Source organism: Pristiophorus japonicus, chromosome 19 (genome assembly GCF_044704955.1).
Source record: "Pristiophorus japonicus isolate sPriJap1 chromosome 19, sPriJap1.hap1, whole genome shotgun sequence".
Classification (NCBI taxonomy): Eukaryota; Metazoa; Chordata; class Chondrichthyes; family Pristiophoridae; genus Pristiophorus; species Pristiophorus japonicus.
Window position 1 is genome coordinate 78871464 of NC_091995.1, and position 16340 is coordinate 78887803.

The 16340-nt window shown below is 56.3% G+C and overlaps 1 protein-coding gene across 1 annotated transcript in view; it reads left to right on the forward strand.

Annotated features, from left to right (window-relative positions):
- The window catches only part of LOC139229980 (peripheral myelin protein 22-like), a 43214-nt gene that overhangs the window by 18348 nt on the left and 8526 nt on the right, over nt 1–16340 (forward strand). The window contains exons 2-3 of the mRNA XM_070861678.1: nt 7624–7750; nt 11294–11390. Of these exons, the coding sequence (XP_070717779.1) occupies nt 7673–7750; nt 11294–11390 (175 nt within the window). The 5' untranslated portion in view covers nt 7624–7672. The remainder of the gene's footprint in view (nt 1–7623; nt 7751–11293; nt 11391–16340) is intronic.

Genomic DNA, 16340 nt, shown 5'->3' on the forward strand with positions numbered 1-16340 from the left:
GCCTGAAAAGGGTGGTGGAAGCAGACTCGAGCGTGGCTTTCAAAAGAGAGTTGGATAAATACCTGAAGGAAATAAATTGTGGGGCCCCGGGGGAAAGGGCGGGGGAGTGGGACGAGCTGAAGTGCTCTTGCAGAGAGCCGCCATTGGCTCGATGGGCTGAATGGCCTCCTTCTGTGCTGTAACCATTCTATGATTCTGAGTTTGGGGCTGGCAGAATGGCCCAGAGCAGTTGCATCTGGTGCTGTAGACTGTGTTCTGTGTGCTCGCTTTGGGATTGCCTGGGCCCTGCTCGTTCAGACTTTGCCTCGACTGAGCAACACATTCCGGGTAAGCAGTGCCACACCTACTGCACTCTCCCCATTGGTTGATCAATGTGACGCCAAGGCCCCGCCTGCCCCCTCGGGGTGGACACTATTCAAAGAAGAGCGGGGGGAGTTCTCCCGGTGCTTTGGCCAAATTCTGCCCTCGACCAACCCCACTAAAAACAGATGGACTGGTCATTCTTCTCGCAGTTGTTTGTGAAGTCTTGCTGTGCGCAGACTGGCCGCGTTTGCCCACCTGCAGTGGCTACTTGCCAAAAAGAAATCCATTGAGTGTGAAGCGCTTTTGCGGCCGGGAGCCTTTCGAGCTCGTGTCACGGGAAAGAGTCGGTCTATCTCTCTGTCACAACTCTAAGTTCCTGTGGTTCTGCTGTTCTGCTCCATACTTTATCGTCGCCCAATGTCCTCCTCTTTCAGATTTGGTCATGTACCATTGGTGGTACACTCAAAACACAACTGCTTCCTACTTCGGTTCTTCAGAGTGGTAATGAGGCGTTCTCAGGAATGGATCGATGCAATGCAAGGCTCCCTCGATACTGCCCTCTCCAGTAAAGTCGCTGATCTGAAACGGCGCCCCATACTGCGACATGTTGGGACTTCCACTTCCGAGACCACCTCCTCTTCCCACTCATGTCTGCCATTAACATCCTATCGTGGGAATTGTTATCACGCACGTGTGTGCTCAGTTACTAGAAAAAAAAGGACTTGCATTTATAGCACTTTTCGTGACCACCGGATGTCCCAAAGCGCTTTACAGCCAGTAAGTGCAGTCACTGATGTAATGTAGGAAATGCAGCAACCAATTTGCGCACAGCAAGCTCCCACAAACGGCAATGTGATAATGACCAGATAATCTGTTTTAGTGACATTGATTGAGAGATAAATATTGGCCAGGACACCGGGGAGAGCTCCCCTGCTCTTCTTTGAAATCGTGCCGTGGGATCTTTTACATCCACAGAGCAGACAGGGCCTCGGTTTAACACCTCCTCTGAAAGACGGCACCTCCAACAGTACGGCCGCTCCCTCAGCACTGCACTGGGAGCGTCGGCCTAGATTTTCGTGCTTATTTCTTGGGAGATGTTGGTTGAAGCTGTTCCAAAGCCATATTGGGTGGGAGCCTCCTCGCTGGGAGAAGGGAAGAGACAGCAAGGGAGAGACAGAGGGATAATATTTTCCGCCCAGCAACACAGGCTGTATTCAAACCCAGGTAACGGAGGAGAAGCACCGCCCCATTCATTCGCTCAGCTCGAAGTAGCTCTGGAGAGTTATTGCTGTCAGAAATACTTTGCAAATCAAATTTCTGATTCAATGCTCTCTCTACCTTTTGCGGCCTTTAACTGTATCAAGACTATTGGCTGCTCATCCCGCAGGGGGTAATGCCACACTGTGTGTGTCTCGCTCTCTTTCTCTTGCATGCAAATTTGCTCGTGTGCATTGGACTTCTGTTCCTTGAATATCTTTACGCCGCGTTTTCCATTTGAATATGAATTGATTTCAGCCGTCGGTGCACGGATGCTGATCAAACGCTTCAGTGGGGAGAGATCCTGAGCTGAAGTGTCCTTCCTCGGAGGTGAGCAGGTGCGATGGCCAAAACACCATCCCGGGAACTAGGCCTTCTCCACCTTCCCAGTTGGGGGAACAGCACTGATATGTCCTTACTACACAGTATAAATGCACACGAGGCCCATACTTGAGAGAAGGTCACTCTGTGACCAGTTACCTTTATTACCAAGACCTCAAGTGGTGAAGGTGGGTGGAGCTTCCCCTTTTATACCTGAAAGTCCAGGTTCGGAGTGTCTCCCACAGGTTCGCCCCCTTGCAGTCAAGGTTCTCCAGGTGTACAACTCAGGTCAGCTTATACATGGGTTACAATGATAGTTGAATACATGACAAGCACGATGGGAGTGAATCCATAACAAGGTCTTGAGGAAAGAGAGGCAGAGAGGAGGTGAGGTTTCGGAGGTAACTAAAGGCACGGTCGCCAATCTGGAGTCATAAAAGCCAATGGGCCAGAAATTGGGCAAGTGTGCCCGTTTTTCAGGCACCGAGCACACAAAGTATCAGAGGCATGGCCAGCAGCCAATCTTTGCCCAGTAGTTGGTCCCAGTGCTAAATTCCTGTGGCCCTTTTTGATTTTTTTGGGTGTCGCAATTGCTCCACTATTGGTGGCTGTGCCTTCAGCCACCGAGGCCCTAAACTGTGGAATTCCCTGTCTAAACCTCTCCACCTCTCTTTCCTGCTTCAGACGGTCCTTAAAACCTACCTCTTTGGCCAAGCTTTTGGTCATCTTGACAGTCAGCTGTGGCTCAGTGGGTAGCACTGCTTGCCTCTGAGTCAGAAGGTTGTGGGTTCAAGTCCCACTCCAGGGACTTGAGCACAAAAATTCAGGCTGACACTCCCAGTGCCGAGGGAGTGGCTGAGATAGATAGAATTTTGGACTGCAGAGGAATTAGGATATAAGAACATAAGAAATAGGAGCAGCAGTAGGCCATACGACCCCTCGAGTCTGCACCGCCATTTAATACGATCATGGCTGATCTGATCATGGACTCAGGTCCACTTCCCTGCCCGCTCCCCATAACCCCTTATTCCCTGATCAGTTACGAATATGGGGTATAGTGCAGGAAAATGAAGATGAGGCCGAAGATCAGCCATGATATTGAATGGCGGAGCAGGCTCGAGGGGCCATTTTGCCTATTCCTGCTCCTAATTCTTATGTTCTTGGTTTTTAAAAGTGCACCATGAGGAGACTGAGACCCTGTGGCAGTGTTGGCAGAGCTGGTACAGCAGGCAACTGGTGTTCTTTCTGAAGTTACATTCAAATGTGCGGGAGGATTCAGAGAGGAAATTCGGCAGCAAAGAAAGGTCCATAAAAGGGGATATAGCTTTGGGAAAGATGGAGGAAGAAGAACATAATAAAGCAGCAGGAATCCAAAGGCTAACTATACAAAACAATAAAGAAGAAAAACATTGTCTTTAGTCAGCTGGGCCTGTGACAGAAAAACCATCACCATACTCAAAAATGCAGGCAATTAGAGTTTCTATCTGCCTAATATGGATTGAACACTCTCCATAGGGATGCACCCCAAGGTGGCCATACATTCGTACACCAGCCTGTATCTCCTAAGTACCCTGGCTGGCCTCCCACATTCTACCCTACGTAAGCTTGAGGTGATCCAAAACTCAGCTGCCCTTGTCCTTGCTCTCACCAAGTCCCGCTCACCCATCACCCCCTGTGCTCACTGACCGACATTGGCTCCTGATTAAGCAACGCCTCGATTTCAAAATTCTCTTGTTTTCAAATCCCTCCATGGCCTCGCCCCTCCCTATCTCTGTAATCTCCTGCAGCCGCCACCGCGCCCCCACCCCCGAGATGTCTGCGCTCCACTAATTCTGCCCTCCTGAGCATCCCTGATTATAATCGCTCCACCATCGGTGGCCGTGCCTTCTGTTGCCTGGGCCCCAAGCTCTGGAACTCCCTCCCTAAACCTCCCCGCCTCATTACCTCTCTTTCCTCCTTCAAGACGCTCCTTAAAACCTACCTCTTTGACCAAGCTTTTGGTCACCTACCTTAATTTCTACTTATGCGGCTTGGTGTCAAAATGTTTTAGCTCCTAACACTCCCGTGAAGCGCCTTGGGATGTTTCAGTACGTTATGGGCACTATATAAATGCAAGTTGTTGAGAAATTGACCACTGCCACTGTTTCTGATTAGTGCCCAGGGAGCGATGATGGACGTCCAATGATTTTGACTGTGTGGTTTTCCTCTCCCAGTGGTTGGCGAGCTTACCAACCTCCTCTCTCGCCGTATTGGCTCGTGTGAGGATTGGCTCGGAAGGACTGTGTGCGCCCAGGAAGCGTCTCCCAGCACAAGCCGGTGCCCTCGGCGGAAATGGGAACCGTTGGGAGGGAGAGGCACGGTCCCGGTCCCGCTGCACTGTCTACTGCGGCAGTGCAGACCTCGAGTGACCTCTTACCATGTGCCCTCTCTATTGGCCCAGCTCTTTGCAATGTTCCCCTTTGCTCGAGGAGGAGACATTTTATTGACCTCTCTGCTGTGCCCCACCAAACGAAATCCCTGAGTTGACATGTCCTCTTGACATGACCGAGGATGTGACTCAAACACCCAGCCCTTTCAGTGCAGCCCCTGGTGAAGGGGTGAGTTCTGCGGAGGCCCCTCTTCTATGGGCTTAAGATGATTTTAAAAGGCCTTTTCAGAGAGTGTGTCTGCCGGGGGAAGAACAGCCTCTGCACCACTCTTACCCCCTTTCACCAGTTCAGTTGGGCGCTGGACTATCAGGACTGGATTCCTCTCTCGCCCAATCCCAGCTCCTTGCATTTACCGCAACCGGTCGGTATATGGGCAGCACTTGCAAGGCAGTAGCGCCCACTGCGAGGAAGCAGATGTCGGCTAGACATGATCGAGGTGGCAAGTTTGCTTCCTTTAAGTACGAGGGAGTGCTGCTCTGTTGGAGGTGCTGTTGAGTATATTCAAAACTGGTCAATAAATTTTTGGGAGCGAAGAGAATTGAGTGATATGGAGATAGTGCAGGAAATTGGAGTTGAGGTAGAAGATCAGCCATGATCGTATTAAATGGTGGAGCAGGCTCGAGGGGCCGAATGGCCTACTCCTGCTCCTATTTCTTATGTTCTTTTGGTGCCCTCTTTCAGATGAGATGTTAAACTGAGGCCCCGTTCTCTCGGGTAGACGTAAAAGATCCCATGGTACTTGTTGTGTACGTGTAAATAACTGACAAACTGAGCCAGGAGTAATGTAACTTAACTTAACTGTGCTTTTATACAACCCAAAATGGTGTCCCCAAACCGGCATGAACAAGAATGTATACATTCTGCGAATAGCTCCCGCAGGGTCCTAATGCCCATTGAGTGAGTTGTAACAAATAAATAGAGTATGAACACAACAGTACTATTTGAAGGGGAGTTATCCCGATGTCCTGGCCAGTATTTACCCCTCAACCAACATCCAAACACAGATTGCCTGGTCATTTGTCTCTTTGCTGTTTGTGGGAGCTTGCTGTGTGCAAATTGTTGTAATTGTAGGAAACGCGGTAACCGGTGACTACACTTCAAAAGTACGTCATTGGCTGGAAAGCGCTTTGGAAGATGCCAAGGCGGTGTGGAAATGTAAGTCTTTTCTTTCTAGTTTGACAATATGGCGGCATTAGTCTATCCACAAGTGACCAGATTTATTGAGTTCAATCTCACAATTTGCCATGGTGGGATTTGAGCTCATGGGTTGCTGGTGCAGTCACCATAACCACGAGGCTACCGTCCGGATAGCAAGTGACAGTGGACCCATGGCTCTGTGTGGGTTTCTGACACCGTAGATTCGAGTCCGGTCCGGTTACTTACACCGAGCAGATTGGCTGACCGAGCAGAATTGAGTGTTGTCGTCATGCGATTCAGAGGCAGCTTTGAATTTATTCCTAACCGACAAGTTCACATCTGCCCTCTCGTCTTCATTATCTGCAGATCTCTGGCCAGGAATTTGTTTATCGCATCAGTGTGCACACTGAGATCTGATACACATGGAAATACTTTAGTCAACTATTTCCATTTTGGTTGCATGTGGGTGTGTTTCAGGCAATGGGGGAAGCTGTATGTTGGAGGCCCACGGAGCTGCTGATGTTCGTTGCCATGACGGCGATGGGGATGGTGGGGAGGGAGATGGTGGGGAAACTCTGGAGGCGGCCCCCCCCCTGAGTTTCCCCAATAACTGAACCGGAACTCTAGCACTTTTGTGCAAATAAGCTGACCAGATGTGGCCCTTGCAGCCGATGCTTTTCACGCAGTGCCACGTTTCCTGAGCCCACTCACGCGGCAGGCAAGCGGCATCGGCCGAGACTGCCACCTTACACCGGTAACGTACGGGCTGAAATCGTCCCAATCTTCTGTCGGCACAAAGCTGGAGTTGAGAAATGGTCTCCGCCGTGAGGTCTTTCCTCCCCCTTTTTGCTGAAGGCAGGACTGCAACGATCAGGGACTCGGTTGGTGGAGTGCCCCAAAGCGCGCCCGCGTTGTTGTTTGTCTTCTGACGCGCCGTCTGAATTGGAATCGGATGTTGTGAAAAGGAAAGCCTTGCATTTATATAGCGCCTTTCACGACCACCGGATGTCCCAAAGCGCTTTACAGCCAATGAAGTACTTTTGGAGTGTCGTCACTGTTGTAATGTGGGAAATGCGGCAGCCAGTTTACGCACAGCAAGCTCCCACACACAGCAATGTGATAATGACCAGATAATCTGGTTTTGTTATGTTGATTGAGGGATAAATATTGGGCCCAGGACACCGGGGATAACTCCCCCTGCTCTTCTTCGAAATAGTGCCATGGGATCTTTTACCTGAGAGAGCAGATGGGGTCTTGGTTTAACGTCTCATCCGAAAGACAGCACCTCCGACAGTGCAGCACTCCCTCAGTACTGCACTGGGAGTGTCGGCCTAGATTTATGTGCTCCAGTCCCTGGAGTGGGACTTGAACCCACAACCTTCTGATTCAGAGGCGAGTGGTGCTGCCCACTGAGCCACAGCTGACACTTTTTTAAATGAAGACCTTTCTATGCTGAGCTTATTGGCTCCTTTCTCATGGGGCATAATGGGGTTTAAATAAACAGATCCCCTTAAAAATGGTTCAGCTTGATTTGATGCACAGTTAACCGTAGGGCAGATGTTGTGCCTGCAACAGGTGCCTAAGAGAAGGGGGCCAAGCCATTCAATTCAAATACAATCATCCTGCGGGTTTTGTTTGATTTGGCTCGACCTGAGTCTGAACTGCAGAATGAAATTGGCTTTGTCTCTTGTCGAATGTTGAACTGACTCTCTCTGTCTTGTTCCAATTGCGGTGTCTGTCGGAAGCACCCGAGAACGGTGAATAGGCCAGAGAGACGCTCCGGAAGGTCAGCGGTGAGATCCAGTAAAGAGACCTTGAGCCGAGATTGTGTCTCCCGAGGGAGGGACCGTTCAGTCTGTAATTGCTGTAAATCTGCAATGCGGTCACGCATCTGATTTACTGGTTAATAAATCGGTTCGGCAACTTATCAACTAGGCCACGGCCTTCCAACGCGAGGCTGCGTAACATGACCAGTCAGCCTAAATAAAACGTTGCGAGTTTTGGGTTCAGGTCCTGGGCTCGTTGGATATTACCGAGATATTGGGTTCACCGAGTCCTGGGGAGGGAGCGCTCGTCCACTGGGCACCACACTCCAGCAACAAAACGTTCACATCTGGCCTATTTATAATCTATATTGTACAAAGCGTCCGAATAACCCTGTTCCTGCTCTTTGCAGTGTTATTCTCGTGCAGCACTTGCTTTGAGGACGACCCTTCGTATCCAACATGCTGCTGTTACTGGCGTCCATCTTCCTTCTGCACCTGACTGCCATCATCCTCCTCTTCATCTCCACGGCGAACAGTGTAAGTATGGAATCGTCCCGCGCTGCTGATATTGAAGGCGGGGGGGGGGGGGAGGTATCGCTTAATGGGAATAGATACTGGCCGATGTGACGGAGGGGAGAGTTGGCTGAGCTGGGGAACACTCTGAGGAGCAGTCACACACACCACTATATAACTCGATCATAAGAGTTGGCTAAAGTAGACTGGAAACAAGGACTAAACGGTGGCACAATTGAGGAACAGTGGAGGACTTTTAAGGAGCTCTTTCATAATGCGCAACAAAAATATATTCCAGTGAAAAAGAAGGGCGGCAAGAGAAGAGATAAACAGCCGTGGATAACCAAGGAAATAAAGGAAAGTATCAAATCAAAGACCAATGCGTATAAGGTGGCCAAGGTTAGTGGGAAACTAGAGGATTGGGAAAATTTTAAGCAACAGCAAAGAATGACTAAAAAAGCAATAAAGAAAGGAAAGATAGATTACGAAGGTAAGCTTGCGCAAAACATAAAAACAGATAGTAAAAGCTTTTACAGATATATAAAACGGAAAAGAGTGACTAAAGTAAATGTTGGTCCCTTAGAAAATGAAAAGAGGGATTTAATGATGGGAAATGTAGAAATGGCTGAGACCTTAAACAATTATTTTGCTTCCGTCTTCACAGTGGAAGACACAAAAACCATGCCAAAAATTGCTGGTTATAGGAATGTGGGAAGGGAGGACCTTGAGATGATCACTATCACTAGGGAGGTAGTGCTGGACAGACTAATGGGACTGAAGGTGGACAAGTCCCCTGGTCCTGATTAAATGCATCCCAGGGTATTAAAAGAGATGGCGGAAGTTATAGCAGATGCATTTGTTAGAATCTACCAAAATTCTCTGGACTCTGGGGAAGTACCAGCGGATTGGAGAGCAGCTAATGTAACACCTCTGTTTAAAAAAAGGGGGCAGGCAAAAGGCAGGTAACTATAGGCCGGTTAGTTTAACATCTGTAGTGGAGAAAATGCTTGAAACTATCATTAAGGAAGAAATAGCGGGACATCTGGATAGGAATAGTGTAATCAAGCAGACGCAGCATGGATTCATGAAAGGGAAATCATGTTTAACTAACTTACTGGAATTCTTTGAGGATATAACGAGCATGGTGGATAGAGGTGTACCGATAGATGTGGTGTATTTAGATTTCCAAAAGGCATTTGATAAGGTGCCACACAAAAGGTTACTGCAGAAGATAAAGGTACGCGGAGTCAGAGGAAATGTATTAGCATGGATAGAGAATTGGCTGGCTATCAGAAAGCAGAGAGTCGGGATAAATGGGTCCTTTTCCGGTTGGAAATCAGTGGTTAGTGGTGTGCCGCAGGGATCAGTACTGGGACCACAACTGTTTACAATATACATAGATGACCTGGAAGAGGGGACAGAGTGTAGTGCAACAAAATTTGCAGATGACACTAAGATTAGTGGGAAAGCGGGTTGTGTAGAGGACTCAGAGAGGCTGCAAGGAGATTTGGATAGGTTAAGTGAATGGGCTAAGGTTTGGCAGATGGAATACAATGTCGGAAAGTGTGAGGTCATCCACCTTGGGAAAAAAAACAGTAAAAGGGAATATTATTTGAATGGGGAGAAATTGCAACATGCTGTGGTGCAGAGGGACCTGGGGGTCCTTGTGCATGAATCCCAAAAGGTTAGTTTGCAGGTGCAGCAGGTAATCAGGAAGGCAAATGGAATGTTGGCCTTCATTGCAAAAGGGATGGAGTACAAAAGCAGGGAGGTGTTGCTGCAACTGTATAAGGTATTGGTAAGGCGGCACCTGGAGTACTGCGTGCAGTTTTGGTCACCTTACTTAAGGAAGGATATACTGGCTTTGGAAGGGGTACAGAGACGATTCACTAGGCTGATTCCAGAAATGAGGGGGTTACCTTATGATGATAGATTGAGTAGACTGGGTCTTTACTCCTTGGAGTTCAGAAGGATGAGGGGTGATCTTATAGAAACATTTAAAATCATGAAAGGGATAGACAAGATAGAGGCGGAGAGGTTGTTTCCACTGGTCGGGGAGACTAGAACTAGGGGGCACAGCCTCAAAATACGGAGGAGCCAATTTAAAACCGAGTTGAGAAAGAATTTCTTCTCCCAGAGGGTGAATCTGTGGAATTCTCTGCCCAAGGAAGCAGTTGAGGCTAGCTCATTGAATGTTTTCAAGTCAAAGATAGATAGATTTTTAACCAATAAGGGAATTAAGGGTTACGGGGAGAGGGCAGGTAAGTGGAGCTGAGTCCACGACCAGATCAGCCATGATCTTATTGAATGGCGGAGCAGGCTCGAGGGCCTAGATAGCCTACTCCTGTTCCTAGTTCTTATGTTCTTATGAAATAGGAGTAGGCCATTCGGCCCCTCGAGCCTGCTCTGCCATTCAATATCCTGTCTGATCATCGAGCTCAACTCCACTTTCCCGCCCGATCTCCACGTCCCATGATTCCTCTCGACTCCCAAAATCTATTGATCTCAGCCTTGAATATATTCAGAGGCTCAGCATCCATAGCCCTCTGGGGCAGAGAATTCCAACCCTCTGAGTGAATAAATTCCTCCTCCTCCTCAATCTTAAATTGCTGAGCCCAGGGGAAAATATTGGCCCCAGGACACCGGGGATAGTCCCCTGCTCTTCTTCGAAATAGTGGGAGTGCTGCACTGTCGGAGGTGCCACTTTTCGGATGAGAAGTTAAACCGAGGCCCCGTCTGCGCTCTCAGGTGGATGTAAAAGATCCCACGGCACTATTCGGAAGAAGAGCAGGGGAGTTCTCCCCGGAGCCCTGGGGCCAATATTTATCCCCCAATCAACATAACAAAAAAACAGATGATCTGGTCATTATCACATTGCTGTGTGTGGGAGCTTGCTGTGCGCAGATTGGCTGCTGCATTTCCCACATTACAACAGTGACTACACTCCAAAAGCACTTCATTGGCTGTAAAGCGCTTTGAGACGTCCGGTGGTCGTGAAACGCGCTATATAAATGCAAGTCTTTCTTTTCCAAGGGCATCAGTACAAGGGGGCAGTGGCAGCAGCCTAACCGTGAGACCACTTGCCCAATAATTTGAGAAAACCGGGAGCCCAACACTGAGACAATGGATGGTCCTGGATTGGGCTGACCGAAGTGAGAAGGCCTCAGTTTGGTCTGGTTGTGTCGCATTTGTTGGGAAAGAGCGGGCTGAACCTTGAGCTGCATGTTCCTGCTCAAGACAACGGGAGGCAGTCTAGAACAGCTGGAGGGGGGTGGGGGCGGGAAGAATAGCTGGAAAATAGCTCGAGGAGCAATTGGTAAAGAGGATGAAGGTCTCGAGGGGAGGAGCAGGGCCAGAAACGCGCTGTATCTGTGTCGAAGAGTTTACAAGGGCCTCTAATGCTGAGCCACCAAGTACTCCATGGTCCTCCATCAGGGATGACCGTGGAAATACTTTGTGTTCATTGTGTCGACCCCAAACACGGCCTGTTGTTCAGTGACCTTGTATTCTTACACCCTTGCGCTCCATTCGCTGGTCGCTGCAATGACTGCTTTGTTTGGTTGTCAGGTTTGGTGGGCGACCGATAGTTATTGCATGGACATTTGGAAGCAGTGTTTCGACAGAAACGGCAGCTGTGTCAACGTGGCCTATGAAGACAAGGAAGGTAAGACTCGCTTGGCTTTCTCTCGCTCTGCAATTTCGGGAAAACCCTCTCGGACCTCGCACTAACTGCAGACCAGGGGGTGAAATGGCATTCGGGCCTGGAGCCGGTGTCTGCGGCCCCTGTGACTCTGTCGTTTGACCACATTTATTGCATGAGACGACACCTCTGATGAACGGGTGGAGACACAGCCTCTCGGCCAGGTTGTGACTCTTCGTGCTCACTCCCCCACTCCCTCCCCCTCCCCCCAACCCCACATTGTGTTCACTCTTCTCCCCCCCCCCCGAAACCCCCATCGTGCTCACTTCCACCCTCTCCACCCCCCATCGTGCTCACTCTTTTCCCCCCCCCCCCCCAAACCCCCATCGTGCTCACTCCCCCCCCAGCCCCCCATCGTGCTCACTTCCACCCTCTCCACCCCCCATCGTGCTCACTCTTTCCCCCCCCCCCCCCCAAACCCCCATCGTGCTCACTCTTTTCCGCCCCCCCCCCAAACCCCCATCGTGCTCACTCCCCCCCCACCCCCCCATCGTGCTCACTCCCCCCCAGCCCCCCATCGTGCTCACTCCCCCCCACCCCCCCATCGTGCTCACTCCCCCCCAGCCCCCCATCGTGCTCACTCACCCCCCCACCCCCTATCGTGCTCACTGCCCCCACCCCCAACCCCCATCGTGCTCACCACCGCCCCATCGTGCTCACTCTTTCCCCCCCCCCCCCACCATCGTGCTCACTTCCCCCCCCCCCCCAGCCACCGTGCTCACTCTTCCACCCCCCCACCATCGTGCTCACTTCCCCCACCTCCCCCCAGCCATCGTTCTCACTCTTCCCCGCCCCCCGCCCGCCATCGTTCTCACTTCCCCCTCCCCCCCCGCCCGCCATCGTTCTCACTTCCCCCTCCCCCCCCCGCCCGCCATCGTTCTCGCTCCCCCCCCCGCGCCCGCCATCGTTCTCACTCTTTCCCCCCCCCCCGCGCCCGCCATCGTTCTCACTTCCCCCCCCCCCCCGCCCGCCATCGTTCTCGCTCCCCCCCCCCCCGCCCGCCATCGTTCTCACTTTCCCCCCCCCCCGCGCCCGCCATCGTTCTCACTCCCCCCTCCCCCCCCGCCCGCCATCGTTCTCACTCCCCCCTCCCCCCTCCCCCCCCGCCCGCCATCGTTCTCACTCCCCCCTCCCCCCCCGCCCGCCATCGTTCTCACTCCCCCCTCCCCCCCCGCCCGCCATCGTTCTCACTCTTTCCCCCCCCCCGCGCCCGCCATCGTTCTCACTTTCCCCCCCCCCCGCGCCCGCCATCGTTCTCACTCCCCCCCCCCCGCCCGCCATCGTTCTCGCTCCCCCCCCCCGCCCGCCATCGTTCTCACTTCCCCCCCCCCCGCGCCCGCCATCGTTCTCACTTCCCCCCCCCCCCCCCGCGCCCGCCATCGTTCTCGCTCCCCCCCCCGCGCCCGCCATCGTTCTCACTCCCCCCCCCGCCCACCATCGTTCTCACTCCCCCCCCCGCCCACCATCGTTCTCACTCCCCCCCCAGCCCCCATCGTGCTCACATCCCCCCCCAGCCCCCATCGTGCTCACATCCCCCCATTGTGCTCACTCCCCCCCCCACCCCCCCATCGTGCTCACTCCCCCCCCCACCCCCCCATCGTGCTCACTCCCCCCACCACCCCCCCATCGTGCTCACTCCCCCCCACCCCCCCATCGTGCTCACTCCCCCCCACCCCCCCATCGTGCTCACTCCCCCCCACCCCCCCATCGTGCTCACTCCCCCCCCACCCCCCCATCGTGCTCACTCCCCCCCCACCCCCCCATCGTGCTCACTCCCCCCCCACCCCCCCATCGTGCTCACTTCCCCCACCCCCCCCCCAGCCATCGTTCTCACTCTTCCCCCTCCCCCCCCGCCCGCCATCGTTCTCGCTCCCCCCCCGCGCCCGCCATCGTTCTCGCTTTCCCCCCCCCCCCCGCGCCCCGCCATCGTTCTCGCTTTCCCCCCCCCCCCCGCGCCCGCCATCGTTCTCACTTCCCCCCCCCCCGCGCCCGCCATCGTTCTCACTTTCCCCCCCCCCGCGCCCGCCATCGTTCTCACTTCCCCCCCCGCCCCGCGCCCGCCATCGTTCTCGCTCCCCCCCCCGCGCCCGCCATCGTTCTCACTCCCCCCCCCGCCCACCATCGTTCTCACTCCCCCCCCCGCCCACCATCGTTCTCACTCCCCCCCCCCCGCCCGCCATCGTTCTCCCCCCCCCGCCCGCCATCGTTCTCACTTCCCCCCCCCCCGCGCCCGCCATCGTTCTCACTTCCCCCCCCGCCCCGCGCCCGCCATCGTTCTCGCTCCCCCCCCCGCGCCCGCCATCGTTCTCACTCCCCCCCCCGCCCACCATCGTTCTCACTCCCCCCCCCGCCCACCATCGTTCTCACTTCCCCCCCCGCCCCGCGCCCGCCATCGTTCTCGCTCCCCCCCCCGCGCCCGCCATCGTTCTCACTCCCCCCCCCGCCCACCATCGTTCTCACTCCCCCCCCAGCCCCCATCGTGCTCACATCCCCCCCCAGCCCCCATCGTGCTCACATCCCCCCATTGTGCTCACTCCCCCCACCCCCCCATCGTGCTCACTCCCCCCACCACCCCCCCATCGTGCTCACTCCCCCCCCACCCCCCCATCGTGCTCACTCCCCCCACCACCCCCCCATCGTGCTCACTCCCCCCCAGCCCCCCATCGTGCTCACTCCCCCCCACCCCCCCATCGTGCTCACTCCCCCCCAGCCCCCCATCGTGCTCACTCACCCCCCCACCCCCTATCGTGCTCACTGCCCCCACCCCCAACCCCCATCGTGCTCACCACCGCCCCATCGTGCTCACTCTTTCCCCCCCCCCCCCCACCATCGTGCTCACTTCCCCCCCCCCCCAGCCACCGTGCTCACTCTTCCCCGCCCCCCGCCCGCCATCGTTCTCACTTCCCCCTCCCCCCCCCGCCCGCCATCGTTCTCGCTCCCCCCCCCGCGCCCGCCATCGTTCTCACTCTTTCCCCCCCCCCCCGCGCCCGCCATCGTTCTCACTTCCCCCTCCCCCCCCGCCCGCCATCGTTCTCACTTCCCCCTCCCCCCCCCGCCCGCCATCGTTCTCGCTCCCCCCCCCCCCGCCCGCCATCGTTCTCACTTTCCCCCCCCCCCCGCGCCCGCCATCGTTCTCACTCCCCCCTCCCCCCCCGCCCGCCATCGTTCTCACTCCCCCCTCCCCCCTCCCCCCCCGCCCGCCATCGTTCTCACTCCCCCCTCCCCCCCCGCCCGCCATCGTTCTCACTCCCCCCTCCCCCCCCGCCCGCCATCGTTCTCACTCTTTCCCCCCCCCCGCGCCCGCCATCGTTCTCACTTTCCCCCCCCCCCGCGCCCGCCATCGTTCTCACTCCCCCCCCCCCGCCCGCCATCGTTCTCACTCCCCCCCCCCCCGCCCGCCATCGTTCTCACTTCCCCCCCCCCCGCGCCCGCCATCGTTCTCACTTCCCCCCCCCCCCCCCGCGCCCGCCATCGTTCTCGCTCCCCCCCCCGCGCCCGCCATCGTTCTCACTCCCCCCCCCGCCCACCATCGTTCTCACTCCCCCCCCCGCCCACCATCGTTCTCACTCCCCCCCCAGCCCCCATCGTGCTCACATCCCCCCCCAGCCCCCATCGTGCTCACATCCCCCCATTGTGCTCACTCCCCCCCCCACCCCCCCATCGTGCTCACTCCCCCCCCCACCCCCCCATCGTGCTCACTCCCCCCACCACCCCCCCATCGTGCTCACTCCCCCCCACCCCCCCATCGTGCTCACTCCCCCCCACCCCCCCATCGTGCTCACTCCCCCCCACCCCCCCATCGTGCTCACTCCCCCCCCACCCCCCCATCGTGCTCACTCCCCCCCCACCCCCCCATCGTGCTCACTTCCCCCACCCCCCCCCCAGCCATCGTTCTCACTCTTCCCCCTCCCCCCCCGCCCGCCATCGTTCTCGCTCCCCCCCCCGCGCCCGCCATCGTTCTCGCTTTCCCCCCCCCCCCCGCGCCCGCCATCGTTCTCGCTTTCCCCCCCCCCCCCCCGCGCCCGCCATCGTTCTCACTTCCCCCCCCCCCGCGCCCGCCATCGTTCTCACTTTCCCCCCCCCCGCGCCCGCCATCGTTCTCACTCCCCCCCCCCCCGCCCGCCATCGTTCTCACTCCCCCCCCCCCCCGCCCGCCATCGTTCTCACTTCCCCCCCCCCCGCGCCCGCCATCGTTCTCACTTCCCCCCCCGCCCCGCGCCCGCCATCGTTCTCGCTCCCCCCCCCGCGCCCGCCATCGTTCTCACTCCCCCCCCCGCCCACCATCGTTCTCACTCCCCCCCCAGCCCCCATCGTGCTCACATCCCCCCCCAGCCCCCATCGTGCTCACATCCCCCCATTGTGCTCACTCCCCCCACCCCCCCATCGTGCTCACTCCCCCCACCACCCCCCCATCGTGCTCACTCCCCCCCCACCCCCCCATCGTGCTCACTCCCCCCACCACCCCCCCATCGTGCTCACTCCCCCCCCACCCCCCCATCGTGCTCACTCCCCCCACCACCCCCCCATCGTGCTCACTCCCTCCCCACCCCCCCATCGTGCTCACTTCCCCCCCCACCCCCCCATCGTGCTCACTCCCCCCACCACCCCCCCATCGTGCTCACTCCCCCCACCACCCCCCCATCGTGCTCACTCCCCCCCCACCCCCCCATCGTGCTCACTCCCCCCACCACCCCCCCATCGTGCTCACTCCCCCCCCCACCCCCTATCGTGCTCACTCCCCCCCCACCCCCCCATCGTGCTCACTCCCCCCACCACCCCCCCATCGTGCTCACTCCCCCCACCACCCCCCCATCGTGCTCACTCCCCCCCCCACCCCCCCATCGTGCTCACCCCCCCCACCCCCCCATCGTGCTCACTCCCCCCCCACCCCCCCATCGTGCTCACTCCCCCCCC